This window comes from Antedon bifida, chromosome 5 (genome assembly GCF_963402885.1).
Source record: "Antedon bifida chromosome 5, ecAntBifi1.1, whole genome shotgun sequence".
NCBI classification, from domain to species: Eukaryota; Metazoa; Echinodermata; class Crinoidea; order Comatulida; family Antedonidae; genus Antedon; species Antedon bifida.
Window position 1 is genome coordinate 25,069,227 of NC_136230.1, and position 11,971 is coordinate 25,081,197.

At 35.2% G+C, this 11,971-nt stretch overlaps 1 protein-coding gene across 1 annotated transcript; it reads right to left on the bottom strand.

Annotated features, from left to right (window-relative positions):
• Positions 1–4,908: 4,908 nt before the first annotated feature.
• On the bottom strand, positions 4,909–11,544 carry LOC144843644 (glycine amidinotransferase, mitochondrial-like). The gene is made up of 7 exons (XM_078700523.1): positions 11,418–11,544; positions 9,446–9,619; positions 7,990–8,185; positions 7,322–7,512; positions 7,091–7,222; positions 6,402–6,630; positions 4,909–5,540 (listed from the first exon to the last, which is right to left on the bottom strand). Exons 1-7 carry the CDS (start codon positions 11,472–11,474, stop codon positions 5,314–5,316), a joined length of 1,206 nt encoding a protein of 401 aa, XP_078556649.1. The 5' UTR covers positions 11,475–11,544; the 3' UTR covers positions 4,909–5,313.
• Positions 11,545–11,971: the final 427 nt, after the last annotated feature.

Here is an 11,971-nt window from a genome sequence, read left to right on the forward strand (position 1 = left end):
GTGATTATTCTACTAATTATTAGTAATTTCATTATTGTCATTATAATTGTTCGTGCTATAAGATCGAGTTATATAAGTACATCTGGACGGAAGAATCGTATATTTAAACATAGTTACCGAATAGCTAAACTTAACTTGATGAGAAATGCTATATTTACCACTGCGATAATGATAGTCTATTCTGTACACGCAATGTGTCTGTTTTACCCTCTTTTAAATCTAGTGTTGTCGCTTGATTCTTTCTTTACCCCATTTTTAGTTTGGAAGTTTCATCCTAGCTTTAAAAAAGAGGTTTATAAATATATAGGAACTAAAAAGAGGAATATTATAACATAATCTTAATCTGTGGGTGCGGGAGGAGAAGCTATGCAGATTCGCATGTAGATCTTTCTAAATATAATTCTGGAGCTTTGGAAGCGACATAAACTATCAATGCAAAAGATAGGACATAGTACAATTCATTTTACATTAGGCCCGACTCGTCCCCCTATTTCAAAATCCTGGATCCACCACTGCGTAGTTTAGTGTTGAGGCGTTTGAAATTATAGGCTACATGTCTTCCTTCGGGGCTGTCGACAAGGATGAAGCATTGTTATTGTCTTTTGGTAAGGAACTTCTTGCTTCTGATTTAACATAACATACGCCAATGTACCACCATCGGCCTTCGATCCCATACTTCACTTTTAGTTCCTTTTGACATATCGATGTATCACTTGTTGCTAAATATCGTTATCTGAATTTGAATATTATGCTTTTGAAAGAAGACATCATTATTTATCGATGCACCAAAAATGTAACAAGTTATGTAAATATTCTGGGCCAGAGACCTTTAATATAGTATAAAAAAGGACAGAACAGTAAAATGTTATGTATTGTATGCTGTAGATGTTTGTTTCTTCTTTGTTGTAGGCATTTGGCTGCTTGTTTGTCCGTGACAATTATATATATATTATTCAGAATAGTGTATACCTGATTGGAGAATGTGGCCTACTACTCAAAGTAGAAAGACATAGTTTGAACTATGTTTTGATCGTTGAATATTAAAGTATTGATGCATGATAATATTTAATTCATCATTCTAAATTAAGCACCAGGGCACTGACTTGGTAAATACTAAATTATACATGTTTCGTATGCGTATCAGTTTCACGATCGAAAAAGAGAATATACATCGCTCAGTTCTCCGCATACGGCATTACAGTTCTACAGTGTTGATATACTTTAAACTAACTGACTGGTAGGATTAGAGCGGTTTTAGAGTACTGACAATTTTATACCAGTTTAAAAAATCTAATACGAAATTATGCCAGACAACAACACCTCATGTAAGCTTGACTTTAAGATTGTAAAGACATTAAACATACCAGCATCGTCTGTAGATATATTGATGAATGGTCTAGTCTTTTTAACAATCATTCTGTTAAAAAATCTGCGGAAGAGGAATAACATTTTTTTGTGTAACATCACTTTAGCTGAAGTACTTCGGTGTACTGCTATCATGTGTATTGTTCTTTCTTTGAAATTTAACGATGAAAGGCCAGAAAAGTCGGACAATTTTAATGGTACCAATGTTGCAGCAGCAAACAATACAGACAACGACACGAGACCAAGAAGCCAATTGTTGTTCGATGTTGCTCGTGTATCAAAACAGACGACCATACTGGCCACACAGATGATCATTCTCAGTATGTCAGTAGAAAGATACATTGCCGTCGTCAAAGCTCCAATAAGATACAAACTAATCTACACAACAATATTTTACTGGAAAATAGTATTAGCAGTTTGGATCACCAGTGTCTGTATTTCTTGTGTCGCTATACTTCCGGAAAACAATTTTTTTTATCATTTGAGATATTTTATTTTTGTACTCATTATTATTAATTTCATTATTGCCCTTTTAATTGTTCGCGCTATAAGATTGAGTTATTTTAGTACATCTGGACAAAGGAATAGAATATTTAAACACAGCTACCGAATAGCTAAACTTAACCTGATGAGAAATGCTATATTAGCCATATCGCTGGTAATAGTTTACTCTCTGCAAATTAAATTTACTAATCGATGTTGGCATAGCTTTTTAAATCTAGTGTTGTCTATCGATTCTTTCTTTACGCCAGTTTTAGTTTGGAAGTTTCATCCTAGCTTTAAAACAGAAGTTTATAAACATTTTGTTAAAAAAGGAAATTGAAATATGAAACTGTTTATAGAATTATCATCATCAAGCGTCGTATCGTTATCAGACACGAACCTAGGCGGATAAAACATTAAAGTGTGGCCCGGGTTTAAAATATCTGTTTTATTGTAGGCCTGGAATAATATAAAACTTCAACTATTTTTCTACAGCAGTGAAGCAGAACAAGAGCGTTATGAAATAATCCCAGTGGAGCCTAGCTTACAGGACTTTTGTGTAATGTTATAAGATAGGAAATTCATCAACATTTACTTAAATAAGGAACTGTGAGTTTAAATCAATACTTTTTATGTTTACTGTACATGTGTTTATAATTGTCAACACTTTAATTGGTGACATTTTATATATACATAAAATATTAAATGCTTAATGCATTGTAAATAAATAATTCATAATTCAGATAAAACATCCGGCACTGATTTTGTAAATGTTAAATTATACATGTTTCGTATGCATATTGATTGAAAATTGATTTATTTCTCGGTATACGACATACAGAAAGTACAGGTCTGTTGACAAAGTAGTAAAACTAACTGACTGAAGATTTAGGATCGTCACTCAGAGTACTATACTTTGTTTTTGTAAACCACACCTTTCTGTTGCATCATTGACTTCAACTACTTTCTATCCGCATAACACTTAAAACCAGCTACCAACCGCTGTTATTCTATTCATCACCCTAGCCTTCCGAGAAGCCGCCTTATCTTCCATCAGAGAGCTGAGATCTTCTGTAAAACACCGGGGCAAGATTGTAGTGTACTCTCCTTCTTTCTTCAGTTCTCATTTAAATTGTATATTTCTCGCTTCGCTTGCTTCGGTTGAGTCACAAAGGTATACCGAACAAAGTACCACTTTTGTGTCAAAGATTAGGAGAATTATGGATAAAGACAACATCACCTCCAATGTGAGTGCGAATCATTGCCGCACTGAATGTGAGGGAGAAAAAGAACATGCCTTTATGGACATTGTGAGGAATGTAACCGTACCCGTACTATGTCTAGACTGTCTGACGAATGGACTAGTCTTTCTAACTATCATTTTATTAAGAAACCTACGGAAGCGAAACAACATTTTCCTGTGTAACATCAACTTATCTGAGGTAATTCGATGTACGGCTATTATAATCATTTGTAATTTTCGAAAAAACCATGAGGAAAATAACATTGAATTAATTGCTGTTCACGTAATAAAAGAGACGACTCTTCTAGTAACGCAGATGATCATTCTCAGTATGTCAGTAGAAAGATACATTGCCGTCGTCAAAGCTCCAATAAGATACAAACTAATCTACACAAAAACATTTTACTGGAAAATAGTATTAGCAATTTGGATCGCCAGTGTCTGTATTTCTTGTTCTACAAAGGTTCTACGAAAGAAACATGATTGTCGTTTTCGTTATCTGCAATGTGTGATTATTTTACTCATTATTAGTAATTTCATTATTGTCCTTTTAATTGTTCGTGCTATTAGATCGAGCTATATAAGTACATCTGGACAAAGGAATCGTACATTTAAACATAGTTACCGAATTGGTAAACTTAACCTGAGAAGAAATGCTGTCTTTTCCTGTGCTTATGTAATAATTGTGAGCTTACAAGCTATATATCACTGTTGGTTTTATTCCATTTTAAATCTGTTGCTGTCGGTTGATTCGTTTGTTACCCCCGTTTTAGTTTGGATGTTTCACCCTAGCTTTAAAACAGAAGTTTATAAGTATATTAAGAACTGTCAAAAAGATGCTTAAAACAATATAAAATATTATATAGTACTTATTAACACTAATGTTAAAGATATATTGTTCCCCTGAAAAATAATTTAAAAAAATGTTGTTGTTGAATATGTCATTTTAATGTCACGTAGGCCTAATAGTTATTCACGTTGACCAAAAACTGGATCGAAACAAAATTATACCTGAAAATAGATGTAATTTTAAGTAAAACAATACTTAGGCCTACATTATCTGTCAATGAATTTTTGGCTAAAATTAACCGTTTATTTTGTCTTTCTATAGGCCTAAGTGAAATAAAATTTTTTTTCTATAGATGTGAATAACTTTTTAAACAATTGTAGTAATAACTATTAAAACTGCAAAAATGGCCTATTCAAAGTCTGATTTTATAAATCTTCATTTTCATTTTCTTGGGGGACAATACATCTTTAAACTTATGTTTTAATTTCACCTTCAATTATAACTAAAAAGCCTCTGACAATATTATTTGCTTCGTCTGAGAATGTCTATTTCGCTTGCTATTGCTAGGAAATTTATTTTATAATACAAGCTTGGTTCTCACTAGAGACGCAACGAAAGGACGTAAGCGCAATTTAAGTGATTTGACCAATCACAACTGGTCAACTAGTAGCCTGCGTTCGTCATTTAAGCTGGTTTTCCACTAGACGAATTTACGAATTTATTCGCGCGAATCAAAAGTATTGACGAATGCTCATGCGCATTGGTATTTTCATCGACTTTTTGTGACGTGAAAAATGCACAACCAATCAGAACTCGGGAATTTTCGATTTGCGTGAATATATTCGCTAAATGGAAAACAAGCTTTATGCTGATAAAAAGCTTTTTTAGACTACGCATGCGCTTTTCACTTAAGTTGTCACGCATACAGCGATTGAAATCGACTTTCGCTCAGTACTGATTTATTATTTAACACATCTTTTGAATTTTTAAAAAACATGAACGAAACAATTACGAAAAAAACAGCTGTTTTTAGGCCAATGCTTGTATTTTTTATAAAATAATATTTATTTTCGTAATTAAAACAGGAATTTCGACATATATAACCAAACTAGTAAGATTTTATCGATTACATTACTGTATTGCAATTAGTGGCCTCAATTTTGTGGACTTTGTTATACATCACCTATATCAATGCCGAAAGCCATTGTCAATTTTGAAACCCACTGTATCATAGTCACTCAAGATTAAGCCTACGTGTTAGCTCTATACTTTTTAGGCCTAAAATTAAACCCGGCGTTATAAAACATCAACAATAGGCCTATACCTATATGTTTATATAATACTGATATTAATTAATAGGCCACAATTATAAATTGAAAAAAAAATAAAATTTCGACATACATTGTTGTCGTTTCATAATTCTAGATGTCATTTAAAAATATGATTCCAAAGAGCCATTTCGTCTAACATCACATGTCCAGCAGTGACTACCTCCACCTAAAGAGCTCGCAAAACGGAAATCAACTTTGATACATTCCAAACCAAGTTTCTCAAAGAGTTTTTGTGTAGGAATTTCATTGACATCTACGACTACTCGATTATGGTCTAACATCAACACATTCATCGACAGCCAGGTTGACGAAAACCACATAGTATGATCTAAACCAAACAAAAAATGTTTTATTAGGACTTCTTATGTTGCTATATGTTTAGCTTCTTTTTCATCTATTTTGGAATGTCTTGTATTTATTGAGAGCCTGTTTGTAATTATGCGATATGATGAAGAAATTTAAATTTGTATTTTAATTTATTTATTTGACCCAACAAACCTCAATGTAAAATGAATTTGTCAGAGACTGCTAAACAAAAGTGCTATAATTTCAAGATTCAACATGTACTATTATTTTACTGTTAGAGCGTATAATTTAAAACATTCCCGCAACTTTACATTAGCTGAAACATACGGTATCGGAGCTCATCGGTTGTATGAGCAAGGCAATCTAAGAACAGGAAGCTGAGCTCCGGAGATCAAAGGGGTTTATCTGTGGCTGCGGAGAATATGTACATTGTACAGTTAATGTTGGTAATTGTAGCAGCCAGACATGAGATCAAAGGACTGTTACGATTCTGCTGTTACAATTGCTTGATATGAGGTATATCGGAGTTATCGACACGGATAGATTATTGACACCGATGTATGAGAGTTTATCATACGAGCACGTTTTCTCAGTTGTAAACGCGGATGATTGAGATCAGCTTCTCCGTGTGTGAACCAGTGGCGTAACGCAGATGTCTGAGGCCCCTGGTTTAGGAACTCTAAGTGGCCCTTCAACGCTGGAGGCCTGGGATGTTTTTAGCCTTTTTCGACACATTCTATATTTCAAAAGCTCCGGGTCCCCAGGGTCTAGCCAGTGAACGCTCATAGCCGTTACGCCACTGGTGTGAACACAACCAGACAAATAGGAAGGGAATATAAGCCTGCTGTTAGACGAATATTAGATCGCCAGCGTCCAGACTTACCGCTTGGTGTTGTTGGCCGTGGAGCTTCAACTACATCCCATCCAGCTTTCTTAAAGACATCAATCTGGTAGCACGGTCTGTCTGGATTAACTAAAACCAATCCAGGCTTCAGTAAACACAACGACGCGTCTATATGCATCGGGGCATCATCCTTACATTGTACAATATGTATTGTATACTCGTCACCTATTTGACGTTGAAGCCAATCGATCCCCATTCTATTTGTTGTCTGTAAGAAAATAAATATTTATGGCCTAACGAAGATCATTCAATTCAATTTATTCCTGATAAACAATAAAATATTTTTATTTAATTATTTGTTTTATTTTTCTTTGTTTAATGAGGGTGACTCAAAACAGCCAAAGCTGACATGCATGAGGCCCTCAACACTCAAAACGGTAACAATACACATGCTAGACCCGGGGGACTCCAACAGCGAACTCATTAACTTTCGATGAGGCGTCCCAGCCAGCAGTGATGCACTTTTACATAATTAAAAATAAATAACAGAAAATATAGCGAAAACCAAACCCTACTCATTACTTCAAATTCAATTCACAAGCAAACTGTCCCCGCATGCGCAGAAAGACTGAATACATTGGTTATAGTCTCTTGCTCCAAAATCCAAATGGTTTTCATGTTGTAAACTGTGGATTCCAAATTTGGTGTTAGCGTAAGAATTAACTCACGTGACTCAGTTGGCAGAATATATCTCTTCCTGCACGTTGGAAATCAGCTGCATCAAAGCAAGGTTCAAACTCCGTTGTTACGTAACGTCCTCTCGCAGGGAGCTCTAACCGTTTTCCAGATTTAATATAGTCCTGAGAAAACGAATAAAATATAATCACTTTGACTCACAATTATGTCCTGAAATGAAAAATACACAAAGACGGAAAGAAATGAATGTCAGGCCTACTAACCATGTCGTACAACTCATTGCTCATCAGTGGTTTAGGCGCCGTCGTCCATTTAGCACCATCTCTAAAATATTCTTTCATTAGACTACGGTACGCTCGGTATTCAAAGAAGCGGCACCTCCACGCCATTGGACTCTCGATTATCTCGTCACCAATAACTAGCAACAGATCACGTGGCATCGCTGCGTATAATCCTACAAGTTATTTAATAATAATTATTCAAAAAAGAATTTATAGTAAGTATTTCCTTCCAATGATTGGTGTCAGTTTGTGACACTATGCAGCTATTGAGTATAATCATCAGAATTACTTTTCGACTCAGCTGTGTAATCGAGTCGAGTAATTTCTGTATGGCGGATTCATTCTGATACAAAGGACAGTCCAAACAACTGATATAAAGTAGGCATATAATAATTTAAAACAATAATATCGAACATTTAGAAAGCGCTATTTACCGGAGTCTCACAGCGCAACATGAAAAGAATAACTATTGAAATGGGTTAGTTTTCACGAGAGATTTAAAATGAAAAGGGGATGGAGTGTAACGAATGGAACAAGGAAGCTGGTTACAGATCTTAGGTGCCTGAGCAAAGAAGCCCTTGGCATAGATGAGGGTGTTTCTAGGTGGTGTTAAATGTTTAAGTATCTCGTCTAGGCCAACTTGTACATACCCGTAGATGTAAAATCCGGCGTTGAGAACGATTTGGCATGGTCAATGATATCTGGTCGCCGAACAGTTATTCCTTCGTGTTCTAAAATGCGGCAAAACTCAGCAATCTCCGATCTCGCTTTCCGCATGTGCTCGGTGGGAAAGAACTTTCCTGCATTTTCCCTAAAATAGTCCCAGCTCGTTTCTGGAATAACAGCCTAAAAAACATGGTATAAAGCTCTGTCTACACTATCAAATTAGTTTAACAAAAAAGTGTGATGTGTCCAATTATGGTAGTGATATGCACAAATATGGTAGTGATATGACATCATCATGTCCATATGGGTAAATCACATTTGTTTGTCACATAAAGTTTGATAGTGTAGACAAGGCTTTTGTTAGATATCATAGAAACTGTGAACCACCATTCTTTTAGAAGATTCCGAATTGTGAATAAAATACAATTTTTTTCTTCAGTTCGCAATTAGAGCATAAATGGTCTGCTGCTATTGCTAACATTTATTTAGGCCTAACAATATAATTTAAACATAGCTCCAAAATACATCTGTAATATTACCGACACATTTGTTTTCAGTTTTTCAGTAAAAAATTACGCTTTTGACAGATTGCTAAATACAGGAAAACCTTATGCTACTTCAATCAAAACCTAATTAAAAATTAATTTTCCAAATAGGCCTATACAATTATAAAAGTCTATTCGGCACAAGTATTAATAGTTGATGTGAAGTCACGTGTAAAAGCCATTCGAGCTCTGTTTGTATTATTGCTACTGGCTTAAGCACTGTCTACACTATCAAACTAGTTCGACAAATAAGGTGTGACGTGCCCAAATATGGTAGTGACATACCCAAATATGGTAGTGATATGACATCATTATGTCCATATATGGACACATCGCATGTTTTGTCACATAGTTTGATAGTGTAGACAGAGGTTTAGAAACAAGGGACTGCACAACCTGTTAAAAAGACCGTCAAAACAATTAGTAATATTCTTACTCCCGCTACAGTAATTTCCTAAAGTGTCACCTTACTACGTGCATCCATATGTGTACCTCCTCAAGATGTGAACCCCGCATCTGTACATTCCCCCTCCTCCTCCTCCTCAAAATATGCACCTCCCCTGAAACGTGTACCTACCCCCGGAGAGATGTGCACCGCCTACTTCTCAAACTCAAGATTTGCATTAGCCTACTGTCCTCAGCTTAGCTGATTTTCTGATACCTTGTCTCATCTAACTTTCACGTTATTCTGTTTCATCCAACTTATGATTATACTATAACTTTATACTATAACTTTAGACCACCACTTTGGCCTTCAGATTTGGAGGTGTCGCGAAATTGCGGCTAAAACCAATTGCTTTGTTATTCTTATAATGCTTTTAAGCCATGGTTGGTGAAATCTTATACATTTCCGTCGTGTTTGCGAGAGAAACCAAACATCAATGCATAAACTAACCTGTATCTCCGGTGTTAGTTCAGGTACGGTAGCGTTCTCAACACGTCCAACAATCACTTCTTCCAAACAGTCCCATTCGTTGTAAGAGCATACAGGGCTTTTTGTCAGTTCAGTACGTTGTTCATGTGGTTGGCTGCTTTTTGATCTGGTCACAAATACAGGACCACAAATCACCTAAAATACAATAGAAAAATTGCTGGAAAATGTATTTTTATTGTTTATTTGTATTTCATAACGGCGGCATTGAATTGTCCTATGAAACAATGAAACAATTGCCGAGCGCGACATTTTTTTTAAAATTGTAAATTAACACGAGAATTCATAAAGGTTATTGGGTTGGTTACGACAATGCCACGTATAACCTATTGTTCTCTATTGTGAGAGAAGTAACAAAGGCACCAGAATAATTCCGAAGGTTTTTTTCAAATTCTCTATTGACAAAATGTTTAGAAATTCTGCCTTTTCGCTTTTATAACTTAGTGATTGAACTACTGTGTACAGATGCTTTTGTTCTTTTGAAATGGATTAATCCGAATAACGGTATTCCGTAAGGTGAGGGGGAAAATTTCAGTATTTTGTGAGCAAGCGAGCAATTTTTGGCTTGGGGACAGGGACCGCCATTAGGCCTCCTGTGGGGTCAAGAGGGCTCCTGGAAGCCCTGCTTAGGTGTTTCAACAATCGAATTACTAGCACATTTCAACTATGCCGATTTCGCGCCCGCGTTTCCTTTTTTTTATCATTAAAAAAAAAAGTCTGCAAACTAAACTAACTTTATGTGAACCTTAGTCAATCTTCAGCTTACATAACCATTTGCATGTTACGTTGTGGTACGATGATGCGTGTGTTTTAGAAGGGGAATTCCCGGGCTTTCTCAGCGAAAACACGTACACCCGAAGAGAATCTGCTCGTGTGTTGGCGTAGCTCTATGTCAGGCAGAAATGTTTACTGTTCCTGTACATTGGTATTGGTGGTTGACTGTGCGGTATCTAAACTAGGCATAGAGGGGAGAGCGGGGTACGTTGATTTATGGGGTAAGTTGATACCCAATCTAAATTTTTTATTAGTTAGAGATTTAAAGGTATACTTTCCTTTATGAATTACCACATTAAATACTGTATTTTTGATGTATGAGACAGTCCTTGAAAAACCAAACTAAGCATGTTGTAACATTGACGTGAACAGCTATCTCAATTCATGGTGAAATGGTTGTATAGACTTTTCTTACTTAATTGGTAGCTTTAATTAGTTGGTCTAGGTTATTATAATGGTTTGTGAATGTAGTTTAATGTTCACCAGTTTGTAATTAAAAGTACTATTTGGGGGGTAAGTTAAGCCAGATTAACAGTATTTACGGGACATATAACGACCGATTATTAACCTACTTTAAAAATATATGTTTATTTAATTCATGAATTTCAATTATTTTCTGCTTAACAGATGCTGTGACGTATGCTGTTCTGTAATAATGTTTTTATTATGTTGATTAACCATATTAGTATTAAATAAAATATACAGTATTTAGGACTATTGGTATGGGTTTTTTTTTATAACTGTAAGGTTATTACAAAAATGTTTATAATTCTCAATAATAATTCGGCAAAATGTCCTATGTACCCACTACCACAGGAGGATCTGCGCCGTTGGTGAAGATAATGCATCTTCAAACTTCTTTTTTTTATTAGACCTAGTTGTACGTAAGTTTACTGTTTTACAAAAATATATGAATTATATTGTAGACTTACTCTTTATATCAATAACAAAAATATTTGTGGAGTGGACATGTATGGTCACCTGATTATCAATGAATGTGCTTTTTAATTTTAAATTATAATAATAGACGGTCGTCATGGTCGATGAATTTTAAGGGGAAATCATTTATCAAAGCTCGAAATTAGCTGGTCAGTAATAGCAAACCACCCTATATTCATTGAAAACATTACGCCAGGCCTATAATATCAAATCTTTACTTTACCTTTCTGCGCAATTGACGAAATGTAGTATTGAGTAGGCTGGCAGCAGGTAAAAACATCTTGAAGCTTACTTTACGCGTAGACTTAGGCAGCAATGACCGGTAACCGAACTAGACTGTTTACTAAAACTATTGGAATGAGCCGATCACAATGTGGAATTTTACTATTCACTGAACCATCCCATTTCTCAGGTGATGGTACTTTAATCAACTATAGTAAGTTATTATAGTTGTTTAAATAGGTTGACTACTTGATTCAATGAGAGATCATTCCTTTATAAATGCTTACAATGCTGTAAGAAATTTGATTTTTTTTGTATGTTTACACCAACCACCTTGCATTGCAAACTTCATTATTGTAATTTTCCCGATGAATACGATGAATATGAATTTGAGTAAAAGTCAAAAAACCTACGAATTTTTTTCAGACTAGTAGGCACGCCTAAAGTAGTGGTCGTGTTGTCCTTTTATGGCAGGAAGAAAACTTCTAATTCTTGGGCACATTGATCTTTTAAACAGTTTTAACAGTTTTTATTTTGATGAGGCAAAACCGAAAT

Bases quoted from the DNA above. Each gene is read 5' to 3' on its own strand.
- LOC144843644 (XM_078700523.1), bottom strand. From the start codon at position 11,474: ATGTTTTTACCTGCTGCCAGCCTACTCAATACTACATTTCGTCAATTG. The intron at 6,631-7,090 runs GTGAGTTAATTC...ATTTTCTTACAG, and splicing joins TATTCTGCCAACTGAGTCAC to ACAACAAATAGAATGGGGAT. The intron at 5,541-6,401 runs GTAAGTCTGGAC...TGTTTGGTTTAG, and splicing joins ACGGCCAACAACACCAAGCG to ATCATACTATGTGGTTTTCG.